The 25,881-nt window shown below is 44.6% G+C and overlaps 1 protein-coding gene across 1 annotated transcript; it reads left to right on the top strand.

Annotated features, from left to right (window-relative positions):
- Positions 1-18,464: 18,464 nt before the first annotated feature.
- Positions 18,465-23,040, top strand: LOC128688645 (peritrophin-48). Its single transcript, XM_053776569.2, has 2 exons — positions 18,465-18,617; positions 21,958-23,040. The coding sequence occupies exons 1-2, from the start codon at positions 18,585-18,587 to the stop codon at positions 22,819-22,821; spliced, it is 897 nt and encodes a 298-aa protein (XP_053632544.1). The 5' UTR covers positions 18,465-18,584; the 3' UTR covers positions 22,822-23,040.
- Positions 23,041-25,881: the final 2,841 nt, after the last annotated feature.

Raw genomic sequence — 25,881 nt, 5'->3', positions numbered from 1 at the left:
TTGTAGTAGCAGTGGTTGTAGTAGCAGTGGTAGTAGCAGCAGAAGTGGTAGTAACAGCAGTGGTATCAGTAGTAGTAGTAGTAGTAATAATAATAGTAGCAGCAGCAAGAGCAACAGAAGCAACAACAGCAGCAACAGTAACAACAGCAGCAGCACCAGCCAAACAGCAGCAAATGCAGCAACAGCAATCACAGTAACAGCAACAGCATCGGCACCAACAACATAAGTCAGGGTACAGTCTTCTGCATATGCATGGGATTCTGGGTTGAGATGAAGGTCATTGAAGTAGACTTTCCATAACAATGGCTCAAGCACACATCCCTGTGGAACACTTGCACCAATACGATGTCTTGCTGACTCTCTCTCTCTCTCTCTCTCTCTCTCTCTCTCTCTCTCTCTCTCTCGTGATATGAAGATAAATTTATTAAAAGGAACGTAAGCATAAATATACCAGAAAACAGTCAAGTAATGTATGGGATTCTGAATATATTTCAAAATGTGTGAAGGATTATGGTATGGTATAGACGGAAGGAAGTTGTGGAACTGAATTATTTCTAATATACGTAAATACAGCACATGTTGCAATAAATGTTCACTTAAAAACACTAATACAACATCCAGACATAAAAACACATGTCAAACTAAGTTCCTTAATTTCTAATAAGTCAATAGTGTTGTGTCCACACATGTCTGCTCAGTGGGGCCCGACACGAGTCATGGGGGGGGGGGGGGTGGGGAAGGCGCCCATCACCAGTGAATTTAAATGTGCCCTAGCCAAAATAAGCCTTTGTTATATTAACGGAAAGCGCTAATCATGTAGGGGTCAAACGGCGCTTGGGAAATGGAAGGTAATTAGATTTCATCCAATAAAGAGAAGGGAAGCTCAATTCTTTGGCTGAAGAATCTTGAGTAAACATCAGGTCGCCTCCATTGAAGAAGAGACCAGCAGCGGGAATGACATGGAATTTCAAAATGAAATAGGATTCTGTTGTCAGTTTGGTGGCAAGTATCATCAAGTATCATCAAGTATCAGCAAGTATCACTGCCCAGCTCATCCTCTCTCACCAGCCAGCAGAAACGTTGATCTCTGACACGCGAAACCTATTAAGCACGAGGAAATGAATCCACGTCATTATTACAAAAACACCAAATGGTTTTTTACATTAGGTGTTAGTAATATAAAAGTTCGGGATATATATATATACACATTAAAATAAATCTTCAATAATATAAAAATCAACTATCTTTGGTCTAGAGGTATTTGAACTAATAAACATCTGACAATATATACAGATTACAATAATAAATTATAATTAGCATCTAAAATAATAAATAATAATTCGTGACCCTACACAGGGTACAACTCTCTTGACACTACTGTGTCACTATATATATCTATGCTAGAATAATAAATTAAGTAACATTTAAAATAATAAATTACAATCAACTGAGTTTCTCACGACACTTATCCGAGTTGTGACGCTCTTTCTCCACCGTGTCACTTGACACCCTTTTCTCCGTGTAATACACACACTTTCGCAACCGTGTCACACTTGACACCCTTGTCTCTGCGTCACACTACCCGCATAGCGTCTTTGTCGAGGCCAGTCACATGACACTATTCAATGTACACTACAACCAGGCCATCTTCAGTGTCACACGACACCCTTTTCCTCTCAGTGTTCCACTACGGTCCTGTAGCATATCTCAGTGTTCCACTCCATCATACTTGCTTAAGTGTCACACTACAGTCCTAGCCCAGTTCAGTGTAACACTCCAACCTTTTCTTCATGTAATGTCCCACTAAACAGCATCCGATGACTCCGGCCCACAGTTGACCAGCGTAGGCGGTGAGTCCGCAGACATCACCAGTAGTCCTGTAAATACTCTCTAAGGCCGGTAGAAGTACACCGTAAGATGGTCTGGTGAGTACTATCTACCGCCTTCAAGACCAGTTGACACCGCAAGGAGGTTCGGTTAATCCTGCTTGCCGAACACCATACTGCAAGCTCACTGAATGCGGCCGTCAAGTAACTGAGGCCAACAGACTCAGTGAGCTGCGGTGAGCGCTTCTTCTAAAATCAGTAGAAGCCAGTAGAATACTCTACTGCCAGTAGATGTGTACCATTAGGTGTTCAGGTACCTACTGCTTCTAAGGTCAGTAGATGTGTACCATTAGGTGTTCAGGTACCTACTGCTTAGATGCGTACCGTGAGGTGTTCAGGTACTTAATGCTCTAAGGCCGGCTCAGCAGTCCCCACATTGGGTTTGATGACGTTAAATAGTTAACCTGCCGGCCGGCAGGTTAACTATTTAACTGCTAGTTTGGCAGGGGGCCGTAACAGTCATTGATAAAAATAAATCCGAAATGTTCAGAACATAGTAGACGCTTGAGTGAGGATCATACCCATAAACAAACAACCCGTGAGCATGACATGGAGGAGCCGGCCTCTTCCCCATGACGTGCACGGCTTGTTTTCTCTGGGGAAAAGCTGTAGCCCACGGAAGAGGACCGTCCCAAGATGTCAAGAGCCACCCGGAGTAGTCAGCTGGCTTCCTTAGGAAAGGATGTCGAACAGTAAATTGCTATTTATTCAATGCAGAGGAAGGTTATCACTCTGACGGGAACACAAACCTAACTATTCATAACTACTAAACACGTGTTACACCCAGAACACTGCCCTATGCAAGTCTTGCGAGTATTCTGCAAGTAACAAGTACAAAACTGCACGTGGAAAGTTTATTTTGCATTATCAATCGTCCGTATAAGTCAAACTTTCCTTGTTATCATTCACACTCTGCACTATAAATTTCCGCACTACATCTTTCACAAGAATGTCTTTTAAAATTGCATTAAGGGGTCCCTCGGGTAACTTCCGCGCGCGCGCTCGACCAAAAATCGATAAATTATGGAAATTGAGTTATATATATCGAGAAATAGCTTAACTCTTTGGCAACACAATGGTACCAGAATGAATGTTCTACGACGTTTCTACAAGAAATTACAGTCATTTATATGAGGTAAGGTGACTGTGATATTGGTAGCGAGTCTGCTCACAGCCCATATATATTTTGGAAATTTTTCCTTGTTTTTTATCGCTTTTTCTTGCATTATACTTTCTAATATAATAACTGACTACTTGGCATTATAAAACTGAAGGCGGAGCTTATCCCTAGATTCAGAAACAGTCATTAATCATATCATGATGCGCGGAAGGGTTGCCGCGCCAGGAGAAATCACTTCATTATTACGCTTATATCAGCTTATATATCAACTCTACAGCTTATTTATCTACCAGAATTGATCTAATATGATATAATAAACACTCTAAATAACATACAAACATGTTATATACTCTAGACTGAAAAAAATAGGCCATAATATGGCGAAAGATTATCGGGAATATTTCGATAAATATTGAGTTACTACTCTCCATGTCGTCTCCATGTCGTATTCTTTGGTCTCTGAGTAAGAGAAAACGGTATTTTGAAGAGGATAACTGCACTAGAACATCAGTTTACTAAGAAATACACCCAAACAAACGCGATTTTCGCGAATTTTTTTTTTTTTTTTTTTTGAGACGGTGGGCCGGCCGGCGTTCTAGGCCTATATCTCGGAAGTAACTTATTCACCTAATGTTCCTATTTCTGCATTTATTACTTAATTAAATGGAATAATATTCACTAACAATGATGATCTGATAAGAAATGTCACCATATCAAAAACAATATACTCAGATCACAACATAATTGAGGTTCAGACATGTATGCATGGAGCCCCAGACCGACAAAATGAGACTAGTCATGAGGGAGCATTCACCAAATTCAACTTCAATAACAAAAACATAAAGTGGGACCAAGTAAACCAAGTCCTAACCGATATAAGCTGGGAAGATATACTAAGCAACACAGACCCAAACTTATGCCTAGAACAGATTAACTCGGTGGCACTCGATGTATGCACAAGGCTTATTCCTCTAAGAAAAAGGAGGAGTAGATGTAAAATAGAAAGAGACAGGCGCTCCCTTTACAGGCGACGGAAAAGAATAACAGAGCGGCTAAAAGAGGTCAATATATCTGAAATGCGCAGGGAGACACTGGTCAGAGAAATAGCAAGCATCGAACTTAAGCTAAAAGAATCCTTTAGGAGTCAGGAATCGCGGGAAGAACTAAAAGCCATAAATGAAATCGAAAGAAACCCAAAGTATTTCTTCTCCTATGCCAAATCAAAATCGAGAACAACGTCCAGTATTGGGCCCCTACTTAAACAAGATGGGTCCTACACAGATGACAGCAAGGAAATGAGTGAGCTACTCAAGTCCCAATATGACTCAGTTTTTAGCAAGCCGCTAACCAGACTGAGAGTCGAAGACCAAAATGAATTTTTTATGAGAGAGCCACAAAATTTGACTAACACAAGCCTATCCGATGTTATCCTGACGCCAAATGACTTCGAACAGGCGATAAATGACATGCCCATGCACTCTGCCCCAGGGCCAGACTCATGGAACTCTGTGTTCATCAAGAACTGCAAGAAGCCCCTATCACGAGCCTTTTCCATCCTATGGAGAGGGAGCATGGACACGGGGGTCGTCCCTCAGTTACTAAAAACAACAGACATAGCCCCACTCCACAAAGGGGGCAGTAAAGCAACAGCAAAGAACTACAGACCAATAGCACTAACATCCCATATCATAAAAATCTTTGAAAGGGTCCTAAGAAGCAAGATCACCACCCATCTAGAAACCCATCAGTTACACAACCCAGGGCAACATGGGTTTAGAACAGGTCGCTCCTGTCTGTCTCAACTACTGGATCACTACGACAAGGTCCTAAATGCACTAGAAGACAAAAAGAATGCAGATGTAATATATACAGACTTTGCAAAAGCCTTCGACAAGTGTGACCATGGCGTAATAGCGCACAAAATGCGCGCTAAAGGAATAACAGGAAAAGTCGGTCGATGGATCTATAATTTCCTCACTAACAGAACACAGAGAGTAGTCGTCAACAGAGTAAAGTCCGAGGCAGCTACGGTGACAAGCTCTGTCCCACAAGGCACAGTACTAGCTCCCATCTTGTTCCTCATCCTCATATCCGACATAGACAAGGATGTCAGCCACAGCACCGTGTCTTCCTTTGCAGATGACACCCGAATCTGCATGACAGTGTCTTCCATTGCAGACACTGCAAGGCTCCAGGCGGACATCAACCAAATCTTTCAGTGGGCTGCAGAAAACAATATGAAGTTCAACGATGAGAAATTTCAATTACTCAGATATGGTAAACATGAGGAAATTAAATCTTCATCAGAGTACAAAACAAATTCTGGCCACAAAATAGAGCGAAACACCAACGTCAAAGACCTAGGAGTGATTATGTCGGAGGATCTCACCTTCAAGGACCATAACATTGTATCAATCGCGTCTGCTAGAAAAATGACAGGATGGATAATGAGAACCTTCAAAACTAGGGAGGCCAAGCCCATGATGACACTCTTCAGGTCACTTGTTCTATCTAGGCTGGAATATTGCTGCACTCTAACAGCACCTTTCAAGGCAGGTGAAATTGCCGACCTAGAAAATGTACAGAGAACTTTCACGGCGCGCATAACGGAGATAAAACACCTCAATTACTGGGAGCGCTTGAGGTTTCTAAACCTGTATTCCCTGGAACGCAGGAGGGAGAGATACATGATTATATACACCTGGAAAATCCTAGAGGGACTAGTACCAAACTTGCACACGAAAATCACTCACTACGAAAGCAAAAGACTTGGCAGACGATGCACCATCCCCCCAATGAAAAGCAGGGGTGTCACTAGCACGTTAAGAGACCATACAATAAGTGTCAGGGGCCCGAGACTGTTCAACTGCCTCCCAGCACACATAAGGGGGATTACCAACAGACCCCTGGCAGTCTTCAAGCTGGCACTGGACAAGCACCTAAAGACAGTTCCTGATCAGCCGGGCTGTGGCTCGTACGTTGGTTTGCGTGCAGCCAGCAGCAACAGCCTGGTTGATCAGGCGCTGATCCACCAGGAGGCCTGGTCACAGACCGGGCCGCGGGGGCGTTGACCCCCGAAACTCTCTCCAGGTAAACTCCAGGTAAATAATGATTTCTCTAATTTTGTAAAAGCTAATTTTGGAAATATTCCAAATACTTTCGGAGTTATGTGGGAGTAAAGGGCAGATTTTTTGCAATATTCCAGGAACTAAAAAACTATTATTTTTTTAAATAAAGATACGTTATTTAGAGAAAAGGCGTTGCGTAAAATTCGTATAAGCATTGCTCTCTCGGCACCAAGTGTCCAAACAACCTTACGATGTCCCATATAGGAATGATTTTTGATACAAGGACATTTTTCAGCAAATCAGTCTTTTTCAGTCTTTTCTCAGTTGTCGTTTGAGGTATATTTTTGATAAATATTTTCAAGAATGAGTGAAAACACTTTGTCTTGTGCACCAAAACTGGAGGAAATCGGACGGTAAACAAAAAAGCTAATATTTTTGGGCCCGAGGGAGTTAAAGCCCCCCAAGAATTTTTTCCCACCTTCTTTCACTATATTAAAATTTCCGTAAACGTTCACATAACCCAAAATTTCTGTCTTCTACTTGCATATACTTTCTAACTTCTCACGTAACGCTTTCATTCTAAATCACACAATTCTTTAATTTTAATGTTTATACCCCTTCATTACTTTTCACTTCTCTTTTCTCTATTCACTATTGTCGCCTGACACCTGAGTTTTGCAATAACAGACACAAAGTTGAAGCAGTGGGAATGTGTTGAGGGCTTACTGTGGCAAATTTCACCACAGATGCCAGTCATCAGATGCCAGTCGTCTGATGCCAGTCGTCAGATGCCAGTCGTAAGATACCAGGCGTCAGATAGCAGGCGTAAGATGCCAGGCGTCAGATACCAGGCGTCAGATACCAGGCGTCGTTAGCTGCCAGTCGTCAGCTGCCAGTCGTCAGATGCCAGTCGTCAGATGCATTCTAAGCTTCCATACAACGGTGAGAAGGGTGTGGCAGCAAGCAGCCAGACAATTCAGATGTGATAACTATGCAAGTAGAAACATTGAATACCTTGGAGTAATGCAGGAAATGTTGCATGGCACAATATTAGCTATGAGTGCTTGTTCACATTAAGAAAACAGAACACTGTACAGGGAACAATAACCAGTTAGTTGGTTGAGGGTTCAAACAAGACATCAACGATATTCAGACATATGTCTTTGTAATGATTATTTCAGATCGATCAAAGATTTTCCAGGTCATCTCCGTCGATTAATTTGGAAATTATTAATTTGGAAATTATCATTTTTTACATAAGTATAATGTATTTAGTATTCAGCTGCGTCTGTTTATATTATTTTTCCTGACTTATGTAAAAGACTGATACCACCTGCTATGGTTATAATAATACCCAGACAGTGATAAGCATTAGGGCGGTCTGACTCCCAGATACCAGCAGTCATAATACACAACTGCATCACGTACAGCACAACTGGACTCAGCACAGCACAACTGGACTCAGCACAGCACAACTGGACTCAGCACAGCACAACTGGACTCAGCACAGCACTCAAGGCTTCACCATCACCGTGTCCAACATAAACGAGTGTATATTATTTATATTCATCTCAGTGAGACTGGCAGTCACATCCTGTGTTTACATCATAATTCTCTTGTATCATCTGCTTTTCGCTGTTTTGTAAAGCGTGTTGATTAGATAAATTTTCTGCTGTCGTGTGAATATGTGAGTGTGTGTGTGTGTGTGTGTGTGTGTGTGTGTATCTAGGCGTGTCTTCATCACTGACACCAGTGACTTCATCACTGACACCAGTGACTTCATCACTGATACCAGTGACTTCATCACTGACACCAGTGACTTTATCACTGACACCAGTGACTTCATCACTGACACCAGTGACTTCATCACTGACACCAGTGACTTCATCACTGACACCAGTGACTTTATCACTGACACCAGTGACTTCATCACTGACACCAGTGACTTCATCACTGACACCAGTGACTTCATCACTGACACCAGTGACTTCATCACTGACACCAATGACTTCATCACTGACACCAGTGACTTCATCACTGACACCAGTGACTTCATCACTGACACCAGTGACTTCATCACTGACACCAGTGACTTCATCACTGACACCAGTGACTTCATCACTGACACCAGTGACTTCATCACTGATACCAGTGACTTCATCACTGACACCAGTGACTTCATCACTGATACCAGTGACTTCATCACTGACACCAGTGACTTTATCACTGACACCAGTGACTTCCTCACTAACATCAGTGACTGTGGAAATAACACAACCGCTGTCAGAATAACCAACACCACAAATTCAACAGACTAACTACAGCGTCTATGTCCAAATGTGCAGTTAGGTTATGAGAGGCTCTAAACACTGTGAGTGTCATGCAGCTCAAGGAATGGTGAAGGCTCGATTCTCCGACCTCTAAACAGGCAGCCAGGTCAGACTCACAGCATCACCCACCTCGACAAGCACTCAGTGCGCCAGTGTCCCTTCCCGAGGTCACCTACGGAACAGGCGGGGCAAGACAGTAACTTAGCTGCTACGTGTAAATAACGATGTTACTTTAATTGAAGGTCTGTAAATGAGATAAATTATTAGAAATAATGCAAAAAAAAATGTTTATGGAATTTTTAGTTGGGTTTGAGACAGGTAATGTTAATGAGGTATCAGGTATGGTTCGGTATAACGAATGACAGGGAACACCAGCACGATACATGACAGGGAACACCAGCACGATACATGACAGGGAACACCACCACGATACATGACAGGGAACACCAGCACGATACATGACAGGGAACACCACCACGATACATGACAGAGAACACCACCACGATACATGACAGAGAACACCTCCACGATACATGACAGAGAACACCACCACGATACATGACAGGGAACACCACCACGATACATGACAGGGAACACCACCACGATACATGACAGAGAACACCACCACGATACACGACAGGGAACACCACCACGATACATGACAGAGAACACCACCACGATACATGACAGGGAACACCACCACGATACATGACAGAGAACACCACCACGATACATGACAGGGAACACCACCACGATACATGACAGAGAACACCACCACGATACATGACAGGGAACACCACCACGATACATGACAGAGAACACCTCCACAATACATGACAGGGAACACCACCACGATACATGACAGAGAACACCACCACGACACACGACAGAGAACACCATCACGATACTTGACAGAGAACACCACCACGATACTTGACAGAGAACACCACCACGATACACGACAGAGAACACCACCACGATACTTGACAGAGAACACCACCACGATACTTAACAGAGAACACCACCACGGTACATGGCAGAGAACACAACCACTATACATGACAGAGAACACCACCACGATACATGACAGAGAACACCACCACACCACGACACACGACAGAGAACACCACCACGACACACGACAGAGAACACCACCACGATACATGACAGAGAACACCACCACGACACACGACAGAGAACACCACCTCGATACATGACAGAGAACACCACAACGACACACGACAGAGAACACCACCACGATACATGGCAGAGAACACCACCACGATACATGACAGAGAACACCACCACGACACACGACAGAGAACACCACCACGACACACGACAGAGAACACCACCACGATACATGACAGAGAACACCACAACGACACACGACAGAGAACACCACCACGATACATGACAGAGAACACCACAACGACACACGACAGAGAACACCACCACGATACATGACAGAGAACACCACCACGATACATGACAGAGAACACCACCACGACACACGACAGAGAACACCACCACGACACACGACAGAGAACACCACCACGATACATGACAGAGAACACCACAACGACACACGACAGAGAACACCACCACGATACATGACAGAGAACACCACAACGACACACGACAGAGAACACCACCACGACACACGACAGAGAACACCACCACGACACACGACAGAGAACACCACCACGACACACGACAGAGAACACCACCACGACACACGACAGAGAACACCACAACGACACACGACAGAGAACACCACAACGACACACGACAGAGAACACCACCACGATACATGACAGAGAACACCACAACGACACACGACAGAGAACACCACCACGATACATGGCAGAGAACACCACCACGATACATGACAGAGAACACCACCACGACACACGACAGAGAACACCACCACGACACACGACAGAGAACACCACCACGATACATGGCAGAGAACACCACCACGATACATGACAGAGAACACCACCACGATACATGACAGAGAACACCACAACGACACACGACAGAGAACACCACCACGATACATGGCAGAGAACACCACCACGATACATGACAGAGAACACCACCACGACACACGACAGAGAACACCACCACGACACACGACAGAGAACACCACCACGACACACGACAGAGAACACCACCACGACACACGACAGAGAACACCACCACAACAACGGGTCTCACTGTATACTAATAGAAACAAAGTGATGCTACGCACGTCGTGTGGAAAACCTCGCAGCTGAATTTTCCAGACAGCTACAAACCCTCCCTATGTTGGGGGCCGAGGGGGAGGGGAGACGTGCAGCCCCCCACCTATGACTATGGGGGGTGCAACATTTCTTTTCATACTGTTAATTCATAAGACTTAATCTATAATGAAGCCCACAGGCTAGTGTATTATACACTATTGCTTATACATATTTAAGGTAAGTTAAGGCTAGATGGATTAATTTAGCTTCGTAAACTATAACACCCCACAACCTACACTAATAAGGAGTAGACATCCTGGAGCTAGTTTGAGTGCCCACGGGGATATAGGAGCCGGCTGCGGCTGCTACCCGCAGTTACATCTTAGCAACAGTGAGCCTTGGGCGACTTACCCGTACGACGGGCCTTGTATAAAGGTTATATCTAGCTATACCATGAGACGGTAGCGGGCGACTCATGCAAGTATCTCTAGTGTATCCACGGCTTATCGCCCTTCCACGTCGGTATCTCGAGTGTATTAAATACGGATTGGTACACCGAAGCTATGTGTACGAGGGTTAGCTATGTACCTTCACCACAGACCTACGGTAGCAACCGTCTATCAACACACTGTCCGTGTGAGAACAGAGGCAGAATTAATTCAGTTAACTAGAATGGGGTGGCAGGTTCTAGTCTGGATCTAATGAGTGAACATGGATTACTAACCTAACTAGTCAGAACACAGAGACAACCACTATTCCACACACATTGTTTTCATCCCAGACTTGACGAGTCCATGGATGGGGTTCACCACTGCTGCTGAGCAATGACATACACTTGCATAAATAAATCTAATTATACTAAATATGGTTTATTTTCCCACACGGCTTTCATAGAGGAAAACATTATTACATAAATTATTAGCAGCAGTGTGACGGAATATTAACAGCAGTGTGGCGAAATATTAGCAGTAGTGTGACGGAATATTAACAGCAGTGTGGCGAAATATTAGCAGTAGTGTGACGGAATATTTTCGGAGTTGTGGATGCTTCGGCCTCTTTCTGTGCACCTTCTGGGTGCTCCTGCCCCTCTCTGTGCACCTTGCGGGTGCTCCTGCCCCTCTCTGTGCACCTTGCGGGTGCTCGTGGCCCTCTCTGTGCACCTTGTGGGTGCTCATGCCCCTCTCTGTCCACCTTGTGGGTGCTCCTGCCCCTCTCTATGCACTTTGTGGGTGCTCCTGCCCCTCTCTATGCACCTTGTGGGTGCTCCTGCCCCTCTCTATGCACCTTGTGGGTGCTCCTGCCCCTCTCTATGCACCTTGTGGGTGCTCTTGCCCCTCTCTGTGCACCTTCTGGGTGCTCCTGCCCCTCTCTGTGCACCTTGCGGGTGCTCCTGCCCCTCTCTGTGCACCTTGCGGGTGCTCCTGCCCCTCTCTGTGCACCTTGTGGGTGCTCATGCCCCTCTCTGTGCACCTTGTGGGTGCTCCTGCCCCTCTCTATGCACTTTGTGGGTGCTCCTGCCCCTCTCTATGCACCTTGTGGGTGCTCCTGCCCCTCTCTATGCACCTTGTGGGTGCTCCTGCCCCTCTCTATGCACCTTGTGGGTGCTCCTGCCCCTCTCTGTGCATCTTGTGGGTGCTCTTGCCCCTCTCTATGCACCTTGTGGGTGCTCCTGCCCCTCTCTATGCACCTTGTGGGTGCTCCTGCCCCTTTCTGTGCACTTTGTGGGTGCTCCTGCCCCTCTCTATGCACCTTGTGGGTGCTCCTGCCCCTCTCTATGCACCTTGTGGGTGCTCCTGCCCCTCTCTGTGCACCTTGTGGGTGCTCCTGCCCCTCTCTGTGCATCTTGTGGGTGCTTCTGCCCCTCTCTATGCACCTTGTGGGTGCTCCTGCCCCTCTCTATGCACCTTGTGGGTGCTCCTGCCCTTCTGTGTGCACCTTGTGGGTGCTCCTGCCCCTCTCTGTGCACCTTGTGGGTGCTCCTGCCCCTCTGTGTGCACCTTGTGGGTACTCCTGGCCCTCTCTGTGCACTTTGTGGGTGCTCCTGCCCCTCTGTGTGCACCTTGTGGGTGCTCCTGCCCCTCTCTATGCACCTTGTGGGTGCTCCTGCCCCTCTCTATGCACCTTGTGGGTGCTCCTGCCCCTCTGTGTGCACCTTGTGGGTGCTCCTGCCCCTCTGTGTGCACCTTCTGGGTGCTCCTGCCCCTCTCTATGCACCTTGTGGGTGCTCCTGCCCCTCTCTGTGCACCTTGTGGGTGCTCCTGCCCCTCTCTGTGCACCTTGTGGGTGCTCCTGCCCCTCTCTGTGCACCTTGTGGGTGCTCCTGCCCCTCTGTGTGCACCTTGTGGGTGCTCCTGCCCCTCTCTGTGCACCTTGTGGGTGCTCCTGCCCCTCTCTGTGCACCTTGTGGGTGCTCCTGCCCCTCTCTATGCACCTTGTGGGTGCTCCTGCCCCTCTCTATGCACCTTGTGGGTGCTCCTGCCCCTCTGTGTGCACCTTGTGGGTGCTCCTGCCCCTCTGTGTGCACCTTGTGGGTGCTCCTGCCCCTCTCTATGCACCTTGTGGGTGCTCCTGCCCCTCTCTATGCACCTTGTAGGTGCTCCTGCCCCTCTGTGTGCACCTTGTGGGTGCTCCTGCCCCTCTGTGTGCACCTTGTGGGTGCTCCTGCCCCTCTCTATGCACTTTCTGGGTGCTCCTGCCCCTCTCTATGCACCTTGTGGGTGCTCCTGCCCCTCTGTGTGCACCTTGTGGGTGCTCCTGCCTCTCTGTGTGCACCTTCTGGGTGCTCCTGCCCCTCTCTATGCACCTTGTGGGTGCTCCTGCCCCTCTGTGTGCACCTTCTGGGTGCTCCTGCCCCTCTCTATGCACCTTGTGGGTGCTCCTGCATCTCTGTGTGCACCTTCTGGGTGCTCCTGCCCCTCTCTATGCACCTTGTGGGTGCTCCTGCCCCTCTGTGTGCACCTTGTGGGTGCTCCTGCCCCTCTCTGTGCACCTTGTGGCATGTTGCTGACTACATCAGATGTTTTAACAGTACAGACGCAGCTCAGGTCAGGCAGGGTTCATCATGACGTTTAAAACCACCACCTGGAAGCCGGTGCTCAGATATCCATGTAAACGAACATAGTAACTGAATAAATAAGAGTATTTTCTCACCAGGTTTATTATCAATAAAAATAAGACACATTGAGGGTTTAAACATTTATTTGGTAAAGTTGACAAACATTGTTTTAACTTTGTTGTATTTAACTTTAAAAGACAATGTAAACTTGAGTTTATTTTTGTAACTTATAAAATAACTTCAGTTTATACGTCATTAAATCTTGAGAGTTTCTCAGGGAAGATAATAATAATCTCCTCTTTATTTATACGAGTTTCTTAACTCAGTATTAATCACGTAACTGGTTGGTAAATTGTTAGTTATAAGCTTTATATATGTCGTGAAGTGGTAAACCCGTGTGGGTTATTTAACATAGGGAGTGTTGGAGGCTCGATCCTCCAGCTGCTAAGAGACAGACACACCATCCTTACAGCCCAGCCCATCAGTCTTGAGTGTAATTCATGAAGCGCTAAACTCCTGCGCTGAATGATCCGCACGGATGTTAAAAATACGGATGTTAACAACACGGATGTTAACATATAAAAATCCCCTTGTGAATTTAGCGCTTACTTTTGATTATAATAATATTAACATCAAAATTACTCAACATTGTTCAGTGTGTGTTAATAACTTCCCCTATGTCCTTGATATATTAACATTTCCTTTATGTTCAAGGTATATCCTTGATGCTGTGAAGGCTCTTGATTTACGAGACTGAAACTATCCTCCCTTCGTGTGTTTACCTCCTGTTTCCCAGGCGTTGTATGACCCCCATCGGGTTTAGCTTTTTCCCATAAATAATATGAAGTTAATTATGGAGTATACTTTAACATCTGTTATAATGACCCAGAAAACACATGTTTGCTTATAACCAACTGCTTATAACTGTTTATAACAGTATACAATCACCAGCAGCAGCAGCTTCTGGTGATTGTATACTGTTATTGTTCTTAGTGGTGGTAGTGATAGTAATAGTAGAGGTAGAAACAGTTCATAATGGCGGTGGTGGTGATGGTGGTGGTGGTGGTGGTGGTGGTGGTGGTGGTGGTGGTAGAACAGATCAGGTGGTGGTGCTGGTAAGAAAAGGTGTCGATGAGAGTAATGTTGGTGACGGCAGTTCATAATGGTGATTGTAGTGACTGGAATGAGATAGGGTGGTAGTGGTGGTGGTGATGGTAGTAGTAGTGGTGGTGGTGGTGGTGGTGGTGGTGGTGGTGGTAGTAGTAGTGGTGGTGTTGGTGGTAGTGGTAATAGTGGTAGTGGTGGCGGTGATATTGGGAACAGATCAGGTGATTATTTGCTGGAATGGTTTAGGAGAGTAATGGTGGTGGTGTCGACTGGAACAGGTCAGTAGGGAAGGGGTATGATTGTGGCAGTAGTAACTGTGGTGTTGATAGAGGTAGTAATGATAGAATCAGGCGAATGGGCGATAAGGACGGTTATCAGGAAGAACGTAGTAAAGGAGAAAAAGCGGATCAGTGTTGTACACTCCATTTCCTGTACACTAGTGAAGGATCTCTACTGTGTGCGCTGCCGTACATTCATACATTCATAAAAATTCACGTGAGAAGAGTGACACTTGGGGAAGTAGTCTTCGCTGCAACAAGCAAGCATGTTGCAGTAGTCAGCAACAGTTATACTTGAGTTTGCAGTAGTCGTTGTATCACAGCTTACATTCGTTGAACTTACCATAGCACGGGTGGGGATAGAACCCGTGATCAGAAAGTCATAAAACTCCAGACCGATGCGCTAGCAATTGGGCCAGCTGGTCCAATGGCCAACGCGGCTGTCTGGAGTTTTGACTCTTTGTTCACGGGTTTTATCCCCGCCCTTGGTATGGTTGGTATGCAGTCATGTCATTACGATTTCGTGATTCGTTGAACTTCCTGAGCGCAGTTTAGTACCTGGAGGTTATTTTGGGGATCAACGCCCCCGCTGCCCGGTCCATGGCCAGGCCTCCCGATGGATCAGGACCTGATCAACTAGGCTGCTACTGCTGTCCGCACGCAGTCCAACGTACGAGCCACAGCCCGGCTGATCCGGCACTGACTTTAGGTATCTGTCCAGCTCTCTCTTGAAGGCAGCCAGGGGTTTATTGGCAATTCCCCTAATGCTTGATGGGAGGCTGTTGAACAGTCTTGGGCCCCGGACACTTATGGTGTTTTCCCTTAGTGTACCAATGGCGCCCCTACTTTTTATTGGGGGCATTTTGCATCGCCTGCCCAGTCTTTTACTTTCGTAGAGAGTGATTTCTGTGCGCAGATTTGGGACCATTCCTTCCAGGATTTTCCAAGTGTAGATTATGATGTATCTCTCCCTCCTGCGTTCCAACGAGTACAAGTCAAGTGCTTCCAAGCGTTCCCAGTAGTTAAGGTGCTTGACAGAACTCATACGTGCAGTAAAGGATCTCTGTACACTCTCTAGATCTGCGATTTCACCTGCTTGAATGGAGATGTTAATGTGCAGCAGTATTCCAGCCTAGAGAGAACAAGTGATTTGAAAAGGATCATCATTGGCTTGGCATCTCTCGTTTTGAACGTTCTCATTATTCATCCTATCATTTTCTTTGCACGTGCGAACGTGGCACTGTTGTGATCCTTGAAAGTGAGATCCTCGGACATTACTACTCCCAGGTCCCTTACATTATTTTTCTGCTCTATTGTATGGCCAGAGTCTGTAGTATACTCTGTTCTAGTTATTATCTCCTCCAGTTTTCCATAACGGAGTAGTTGGAATTGGTCCTCATTGAACATCATATTGTTTACCGTTACCCACTGGAAAACTTTGTTTATATCTTCTTGGAGGTTAACCGCGTCCTCAGCAGATGACAGCCTCATGCAGATCCTTGTATCATCCGCAAAGGATGATACGGTGCTGTGATGTATATCTCTGTCTATGTCTGATATGAGGATAAGGAATAAGACGGGGGCGAGTACTGTGCCTTGTGGAACAGAGCTCTTCACTATGGCAGCCTCCGATTTAACTCTGTTGACACTACTCTTTGTGTTCGCTTTGTTAGGAAGTTGAAGATCCATCTCCCCACTTTCCCAGTTATTCCTTTAGCACGTATTTTATGGGCTATTACGCCATGATCGCATTTCTCAAATGCTTTTGCAAAGTCTGTGTATATTACATCTGCATTCTGATTTTCTTCCAGTGCATCCAAGGCCATATCATAGTGATCCAGTAGTTGTGAGAGGCAGGAGCGACCTGCCCTGAACCCATGTTGCCCTGGATTGTGAAGATTTTGGGAAATCCTGGGAATCCTGCTTCTTAGCACTCTTTCAAAGATTTTTATGATGTGGGACGTCAGAGCTATTGGTCTGTAGTTCTTAGCTAATGCTTTGCTGCCACCTTTATGGAGTGGGGCTATATCCGTTGTTTTAAGTGACTGGAATTTCACCCATGTCCAAGCTCCTCCTCCATAGTGTACTTAGGGCACACGAGAGGGGTTTCTAGCAGTTCTTAATAAAAACAGAGTTCCACGAGTCTGGGCCCGGGGCTGAGTGCATGGGCATGTTGTCAATGGCTTTTTCGAAATCTATCGGAGCTAGGGTAATGTCGGAAATCTGGCATACATTTATGGAGTTTTGAGGCTCATTCATGAAGAAATCATTTGGGTCGTCGATCCTCAGATCGATTGTTGTCATCTGTGCAAGTCCTATCCTGTCTGAGTAAGGGCCCGATACTAGATGTGGTATTTGCCTTGTTTTTGGCATATGAAAAGAAATATTTTGAATTTCTTTCAATTTCACTAATAGCTTTAAGCTCCTCCTGTCTCTCCTGGTTCCTGTAAGAGTCATTTAACTTAAGTTCGATAGTTTCCACTTCTCTGGTCAGCGCCTCCTTTCGTGTATCAGATATTCTAGCACTCCTGAGGAGCTCAGTGACTCTTCGTCGTCTTCTGTAGAGGGAGCGTCTTTCTCTCTCCAGTTTACTCCTGCTCTTCTTCTTTCTTAGGGGAATATGCCTAAAACATGCTTCAGCTGCCAGGAAGTTGATCCTTTTAAGGCACTGGTTTGAATCCATGTCATTTAAGATATCTTCCCAACATGTTTCGTTTAGGACATGGTTTACATTTGGCCTGAAACATCTTGGTAATCAAAGATTTCTCCAGAATTACATTTGAAGTGACAGTCTGGGTTTTGCGATCCTTCTTCAGGACATGTGAAGTATATTCTGCAATCATTGAGATAGATACTTATCACAATTTTGGGTCTGCAGTAAGAAATGCACGAGACTATGAGGTAAACTATGTTTTCGTCCTTGATCAAAGTTTGTTTTGTAGAATATGTACCTTAGATTTTTTTATTTTTTTGTGTTAAAAGTTTGTGTTACTCCACATTATGGGATGGGGGGGGGGGAGAATGGCAGATGGCGTGAAGCCTAACGACGTCAATAACAGAAGTATAAAGAATCTTTCTTATACAGAACAGCCTTTTAGTTGTCCTAGTTTCGGTCTTATAGTTAGTTATCAACATTGAAGAGCATAGTTTTAGCCTAAAGAAATTTGTTGCAATATCTACATAACTATGATTAACAATAGTGCATAAGTGTTCCTAATAAAGCGAATAGAATTCTTGGCTTCATTAGTTGTTTTGTTAAATTTTACATAAATTGGCTTCATATGAAATACATTTGATACGTAGGTCTGTAAGGTTAATGACCACCAACGAGGCCCTGGCACCGTTGTCACAGCTGTGACGCTCACACAACGATAAGTGTCGAGGTATATATTAACTCCTTGGCGCCAGCATCCACAGAATATAACACCTATTGTAGGTACAGCAGACATCTGCACCAACAACAGCACACTTGGACTCACCACAGCACACAGGGACTCCATCTCTTGTTCATCATGATCAAGCTTCTCCTGTTTACATCCCTCACAGTAAGAATCTATGTAATTTAAAATAATGATTGTTATAATGTCGTGGTTAAAGCCATATACAAATTGCCCATGAACTAAATATAAACATTGGCCGACATTTCGGTCCGTCATAGACCCTCATCACTCTCAAACTAATATTGGTCCAGGAATGTCGGATATTTCTATTTTTCACTTTCAGCCTTTGGAATTGTTTTTCTTTAGAAGAAAAAAAGTTTGTTGCATGTGTTTGTACTGGATTTTTCTGTTATTTTGTGTATTTAGTAGTATATACGTTGATACTCATTAGATAAAGTTGATGCCGTCTTGTCTGCTCTTCAATGTGTTAAACGTCTGCAATAAAACTTTCCCAGTCTCCAGTACACTAACCCAAGCTAAGCCACATCATAACATAACTCTGTTCACATGTTCACGTAATAACACCTCTATATTTACTAGTATGTATCTAAGTTTTCAACTTCCAGGTGTGACCCCTTGTTGCTGTGTCCCATCTCTGGACCATTCTGTCCTTATCCACCTTGTCAGTCTTTTATATGTCAGTATTTTATATGTCCTCTCAATCCCTCCTGTCCTCCAGTGTCTTCACTCTCCTCGTAAGGTCTACCCCTTAGCTCTGGCACTAGTCTTGTTAAAAACTTTTGCGTTTTTTCTAATTTCTTGATGTATTTGACCAGGTGTGGGTTCCATATTGGTGCTGCACACTCCAATATGTGCCTGACGTACACAGTGTTGTATCGAATAACCTTACGTACATGTCGAAATAGTGTTATTAGATTTGCCAGGCGCCCATATGCTGCAGCAGTTATTTAGTTGATGTGCGCCTCAGGAGATGTGCTCGGTATAATGCCCTCCCCCAGATCATTTTCCCTGGAGTTTTAAAGCCTTTGACTTCCTAGGCTGTACTCCGTCTGTGGTCTTCTTTGTCCTTCCCCACTTGCTGGGATTAAACTCCAGAAGCCGTTTTTCCGACTAGGTTTGCAGCCTGTCCAAATCATCTTGTAGCCTCAATTGATCCTCGTCCACTTGCATTCTTCACATCGTCTGTAAACAGGGACAACTCTGAATCTATCCATTCTCTCATGTCATTCACATATACTAGAAACAGCACCGGACCTAGGACTGACCCTTGTGGAACCCCACTCGACACATGCACCCACTCTGACATCTTGTCACGTACCAACACACGTTGTTTCCTTCCTGTCAGGTATTCTCTGATCCATTGCAGTACTTTCCTTGCTATTCCTGCCTGCTCCTCTAGCTTTTCAACAATTCTCTTGTGTGGTACTGTACCGAAAACCTTCATGCAGTCCAAGAAGATGCAGTCAACCCACCTCTCTCTCCCCTGTCTTACTTCTGTTAATTTATCGTAGAACTCCAGTAGGTATGTGAAGGAAATAAATGGTATAAAATACCGACACAATGGAAATATAAACACATATGCAGTATAATGTGATCCTTTATTGACTACGTTTCGCCCACACAGTGGGCTTGTTTGTGACTTGAAAAAGTCCACTGTGTGGGCGAAACGTAGTCAATAAAGGATCACATTATACTGCATATGTGTTTATATTTCCAGGTATGTGAAGAAGGATTTTCCTTCCCTGAAGCCTTTCTGGTTGTCATGTATGAGCCTGTTCCTTTCTAGGTGCTCCACCACTCTTCTGATAATCTTCTCCATAGCTTTACATACTAAACATGTCAGCGACACTGCAAGAAACCCTTCTCGCAGGCTCTAAGTAGGCTATAGAAAAGGAGCATAAACACAAGTGAGATTCCACAGTCACTAAAAACAACGGATATAGCCCCACTCCATAAAGGTGGCAGCAAAGCAATATCTAAGAACTATAGACCAATAGCTCTAACGTCCCACATCATAAAAATCTTTGAAAGAATTCTAAGAAGCAGGATTGCAAACCACTTGGACTCCCAACAACTGCACAATCCAGGGCAACATTGGTTCAGAGCAGGTCGTTCTTGCCTCTCCCAACTACTGGACCACTATAATATGGTCTTGAATGCACTTGAAAACAAACAGAATGCAGATGTAGTATACTCAGATTTTGCAAAAGGCTTTAACAAGTGCGATCATGGTGTAACAGCACACAAAATCCGCTCTAAAGGGATAACTGGCAAAGTGGGCAGATGGATCTTCAACTTTCTAACCAATCAAACACAAAGAGTAGTAGTTAACAGAATTAAATCTGAAGCTGTCATAGTGAAGAGCTCTGCTCCACGAGGCTCAGTATTCGCCCCTATCCTGTTCCTCATCCTCATATCAGACATACAGATATAAACCATAGCATTGTATCATCCTTTGCAGACGATACTGGATCTGCATGAGACTGTCATCCACTGAGGACACGGTAAATCTCCAAGAAGATATAAACCAAGTTTTCCAATGTGCAGCGGAGAACAATATGATGTTCAATGAAGACAAATTCCAACAACTACGTTATGGAAAACTAGAGGAAATGATAGCTCGAACTAAGTATACTACAAACTCTAATCACACAATAGAGTGGAAAAATAATATGAAGGACCTGGGAGTGGTAATGTCTGAGGGGATGTCACTTTCAAGGACCACAACAATGCCACTATCACATCTGTTAGAAAACTGATAGGATGGATAATGATAACATTTAAAACAAGAGATGCCAAGCCAGTGATGATCGGATCTTTTTAAATCACTTGTTCTCTCTAGGCTGGAAGACTGTTGTACATTAACATCTCCATTCAAGGCAGCTGAAATCTCAGATCTGCAGAATGTACGGAGAGCCTTTACTGCACATGCATGTTCCATCAAGTACCTTAACTACTGGGAACGCTTGGAAGCACTTGACTTGTACTCACTGGAGCGCAAGCGAGAGAGATACATCATAATCTACACCTGGAAGATCCTGGAGGGACTGGTCCCTAATCAGCACACACAAATCACTCCCTTCGAAGGTGAAAGACTTGGCAGGACATGCAACATCCCCCCAGTGAAAAGTTGGGACGCCATTAGTACACTAAGAGAAAACATAATAAGTGTCCGGGGCCCAAGACCGTTCAACAGCCTCCTACCAGTCATGAGGGAATTACCAATATACCCCTGGTTGTCTTCAAGAGGGAGCTGGACAGATACCTAAAGTCAGTACCGGATCAGCCGGGCTGTGGTTCGTATGTTGGACTACGTGAAGCCAGCAGCGACAGCGTAGTTGACCAGGTCTTGATCCACCGGGATGCCTGGTCATGGACAGGGCCGCGGGGGCATTGATCCCCGGAATACCCTCTAGGTAGACTCCTGGTAGATCTGCGTGTGTGTGTGTGTCAGAACAGGTGTTAAAAGTGTTTCTTTTCACAGGTGTGGTGTGTAGCAGCGCTGTTGGGTGCCGCTGCGGCGCTCACTGCGGACGTTTGTGAGCCAGACTGCAGTAGCGCTGCGGTAGGGACTAATGTAGCGGATCCTAAAAACTGTCATAAGTTTTATGTCTGTTTTGGTGAAGACCAACCACCCATTTCCTTGTCATGTCCTGATGGACAATATTTCAAGGACACAGCGACTGGATGCACCGAGGAAACCGATCCTTGTGAAAATAGTTGCAAACCAACAGGCTGCCACTCAACTTGCGACCCAGATCTATTCTCAGACACGATCGTTGACCTGATGAACTGCAGCATTTATTACCTATGCTCGAGCGGCAACGTCGTGGGGTCACCTGGGGTGTGCCCCGCGGAAAAACCTTACTATGACGGGACGGAGTGCGTCGAAACCGATGAAAAGTGCTGCAGCGACCAGTGTTATCCGTACTGCCAAGACACGACATCAAACATCACAGACCCCACCGACTGCAATAACTACTACAGTTGTACTGTGGTTGGACCTGCCGATCAAACACAACATTTCACTTGTCCTCAAGGGTCCAACTTTGACGTGACTGTGGGTAAGTGTGTGCCCGGCGCCACGTGTAACACTCTGTGTGCAGGCAGCACGATCCCCGGGGAAGGTACTACCACGCCTTCTTCTGGCTGTGTAGACTCGATGACATGCTCCTCCGTCGGCTACTTCGCTAAGTGCTCCTACTGTCAGCAGCAGTACTTCCACTGTGTACAAGCAGGTGAAGAAGCGGTCGTACAGAGCTGTACAGGAACCTTGGTCTTCAATCCTGGCCCCGACTACCCTTACTGTGTCTCTCCCTCTGACTGTCCCCACAAGTCACTGTTCTGACCCACCACCCACTGATATGAACCCACCTTACCACTGTCTTGAATCTATCACCCTTACTTTCCACCCATCAACACCAGATGTCAATATTGCAAGTCTTGTATTCAGAATAAATTAATGGTTCTACTATGATTATATTGAAATTTACCATGTGCATACACACACACACACACACACACACACACACACACACACACACACACACACACACACACACACAAACAGGCCAAGTGTCTTAGTAACAAGTGCCTTGGACAAAATGGTAACTAACACAAACGTGATATTAAAAACATTAACCTAAACTGAGTAATACATGGCCTATAGTAAATAAAGAATTCGAACATAACTTTAATGTTTTTCCCCTCTTGTTTCTTCCATCAGTGTCCTCTAATACAACAGAGAGTGCATGAAAAAGCCCTACCTGGCTTATGAGAAATACTCAACATGGGTATGTGAACGTTGGTATGTGAACGTTGGTATGTGAACGTTGGTATGTGAACGTTGGTATGTGAACGTTGGTATGTGAACGTTGGTATGTGAACGTTGGTATGTGAACGTTGGTATGTGAACGTTGGTATGTGAACGTTGGTATGTGAACGTTGGTATGTGAACGTTGGTATGTGAACGTTGGTATGTGAACGTTGGTATGTGAACGTTGGTATGTGAACGTTGGTATGTGAACGTTGGTATGTGAACGTTGGTATGCGAACCTTGGTATGCGAACGTTGGTATGTGAACGTTGGTATGTGAACGTTGGTATGTGAACGTTGGTATGTGAACGTTGGTATGTGAACGTTGGTATGAGAACGTTGGTATGTGAACGTTGGTATGTGAACGTTGGTATGTGAACGTTGGTATGTGAACGTTGGTATGTGAACGTTGGTATGTGAACGTTGGTATGTGAACGTTGGTATGTGAACGTTGGTATGTGAACGTTGGTATGTGAACGTTGGTATGCGAACGTTGGTATGCGAACCTTGGTATGTGAACGTTGGTATGTGAACGTTGGTATGTGAACGTTGGTATGTGAACGTTGGTATGTGAACGTTGGTATGTGAACGTTGGTATGTGAACGTTGGTATGTGAACGTTGGTATGTGAACGTTGGTATGTGAACGTTGGTATGTGAACGTTGGTATGTGAACGTTGGTATGTGAACGTTGATATGTGAACATTGGTATGTGAACGTTGGTATGTGAACGTTGGTATGTGAACGTTGGTATGTGAACGTTGGTATGTGAACGTTGGTATGTGAACGTTGGTATGTGAACGTTGGTATGTGAACGTTAGTATGTGAACGTTGGTATGTGAACGTTGGTATGTGAACCTTGGTATGCGAACGTTGGTATGCGAACCTTGGTATGTGAACGTTGGTATGTGAACGTTGGTATGTGAACGTTGGTATGTGAACGTTGGTATGTGAACGTTGGTATGTGAACGTTGGTATGTGAACGTTGGTATATGAACGTTGGTATGTGAACGTTGGTATGTGAACGTTGGTATGTGAACGTTGGTATGTGAACCTTGGTATGTGAACGTTGGTATGTGAACGTTGGTATGTGAATGTTGGTATGTGAACGTTGGTATGTGAACGTTGGCATGTGAACGTTGGTATGTGAACGTTGGTATGTGAACGTTGGTATGTGAACGTTGGTATGTGAACGTTGGTATGAGAACCTTGGTATGTGAACGTTGGTATGTGAACGTTGGTATGTGAACATTGGTATGTGAACGATGGTATGTGAACGTTGGTATGTGAACGTTGGTATGTGAACGTTGGTATGTGAACGTTGGTATGTGAACGTTGGTATGTGAACGTTGGTATGTGAACGTTGGTATGTGAACGTTAGTATGTGAACGTTGGTATGTGAACGTTGGTATGTGAACCTTGGTATGCGAACGTTGGTATGCGAACCTTGGTATGTGAACGTTGGTATGTGAACGTTGGTATGTGAACGTTGGTATGTGAACGTTGGTATGTGAACGTTGGTATGTGAACGTTGGTATGTGAACGTTGGTATGTGAACGTTGGTATGTGAACGTTGGTATGTGAACGTTGGTATGTGAACGTTGGTATGTGAACCTTGGTATGAGGAAGGGGGAGTCAGTGTATACATCGTAAGTGAAATAAAAACATTTTTATATACACGTTTATTGTAATTAAAATAAGATATAAGTGTTTCACATTTATTTGGTAAAGTTCACAAACACTGTATTTACCTTTGCTGTTAATCCGTCTAAGTCAATGTAATCTTAAGCTATCCATAACAACTTAAAAAAGTCAATGTAAACTTGACTGGATTATTGAAATTTACAATAACCTCAGTTGATGTTTTAATCTTCAGTATTCCTGAAAGAAAAACATTTGACTAATATGTAAGAATTTCTTTTCTTAATACAAATAATTTCATTAATCATTAAAATGTTTAATTAAAATCTTCATATATATCTAGTGTGGGGAAGTAGCTGTTACTGCAACAAAGAAGCATGTTGCAGTAATCAGCAACAGTTGCACTCGAGATTGCAGTAGTCGTCGGACCACTGCTTACAATCCTTGAACTTTCCGAGCGCAATTTAGTACAGGGTACATTTGGCCTGCATAAACTAACTTGCTAATCAAATCGCTCTCCATAATTACACGTGAAGTGATAGTCTGGGTTGGGCAGTCCTTCGTCAGTACATATGAAGCATATTCTGCAATCACTGGGATAATATCACTCTCTTATTTACCCCTATCTCACCTATGGAATTTGTGCATGGGGCTCAACAACAAGTAACCATCTCAGACCACTAATTACCCAACAAAAGGCTGCAGTTAGAATGATAACAAATTCTCACTATAGGCAGCACACTCCACCAATATTCAATACACTAAACCTATTCACCATACAAAACATTCATACTTATTACTGCACCTATTACATACATAGAACACTTAACTCTGATATTAACCCTCCCCTCAAACATCTCCTTGCCAACCTCAACAGAACACATGACCATAACACAAGGCACAGATCACTCTTTGATGTTCCTCGTGTCCATCTCACACTATGCAAAAACTCAA

Source organism: Cherax quadricarinatus, chromosome 13 (genome assembly GCF_038502225.1).
Source record: "Cherax quadricarinatus isolate ZL_2023a chromosome 13, ASM3850222v1, whole genome shotgun sequence".
Taxonomy (NCBI): domain Eukaryota; kingdom Metazoa; phylum Arthropoda; class Malacostraca; order Decapoda; family Parastacidae; genus Cherax; species Cherax quadricarinatus.
Note: the sequence above shows the minus strand (reverse complement) of the source record. Positions and strands in the feature narration are given on the sequence as shown.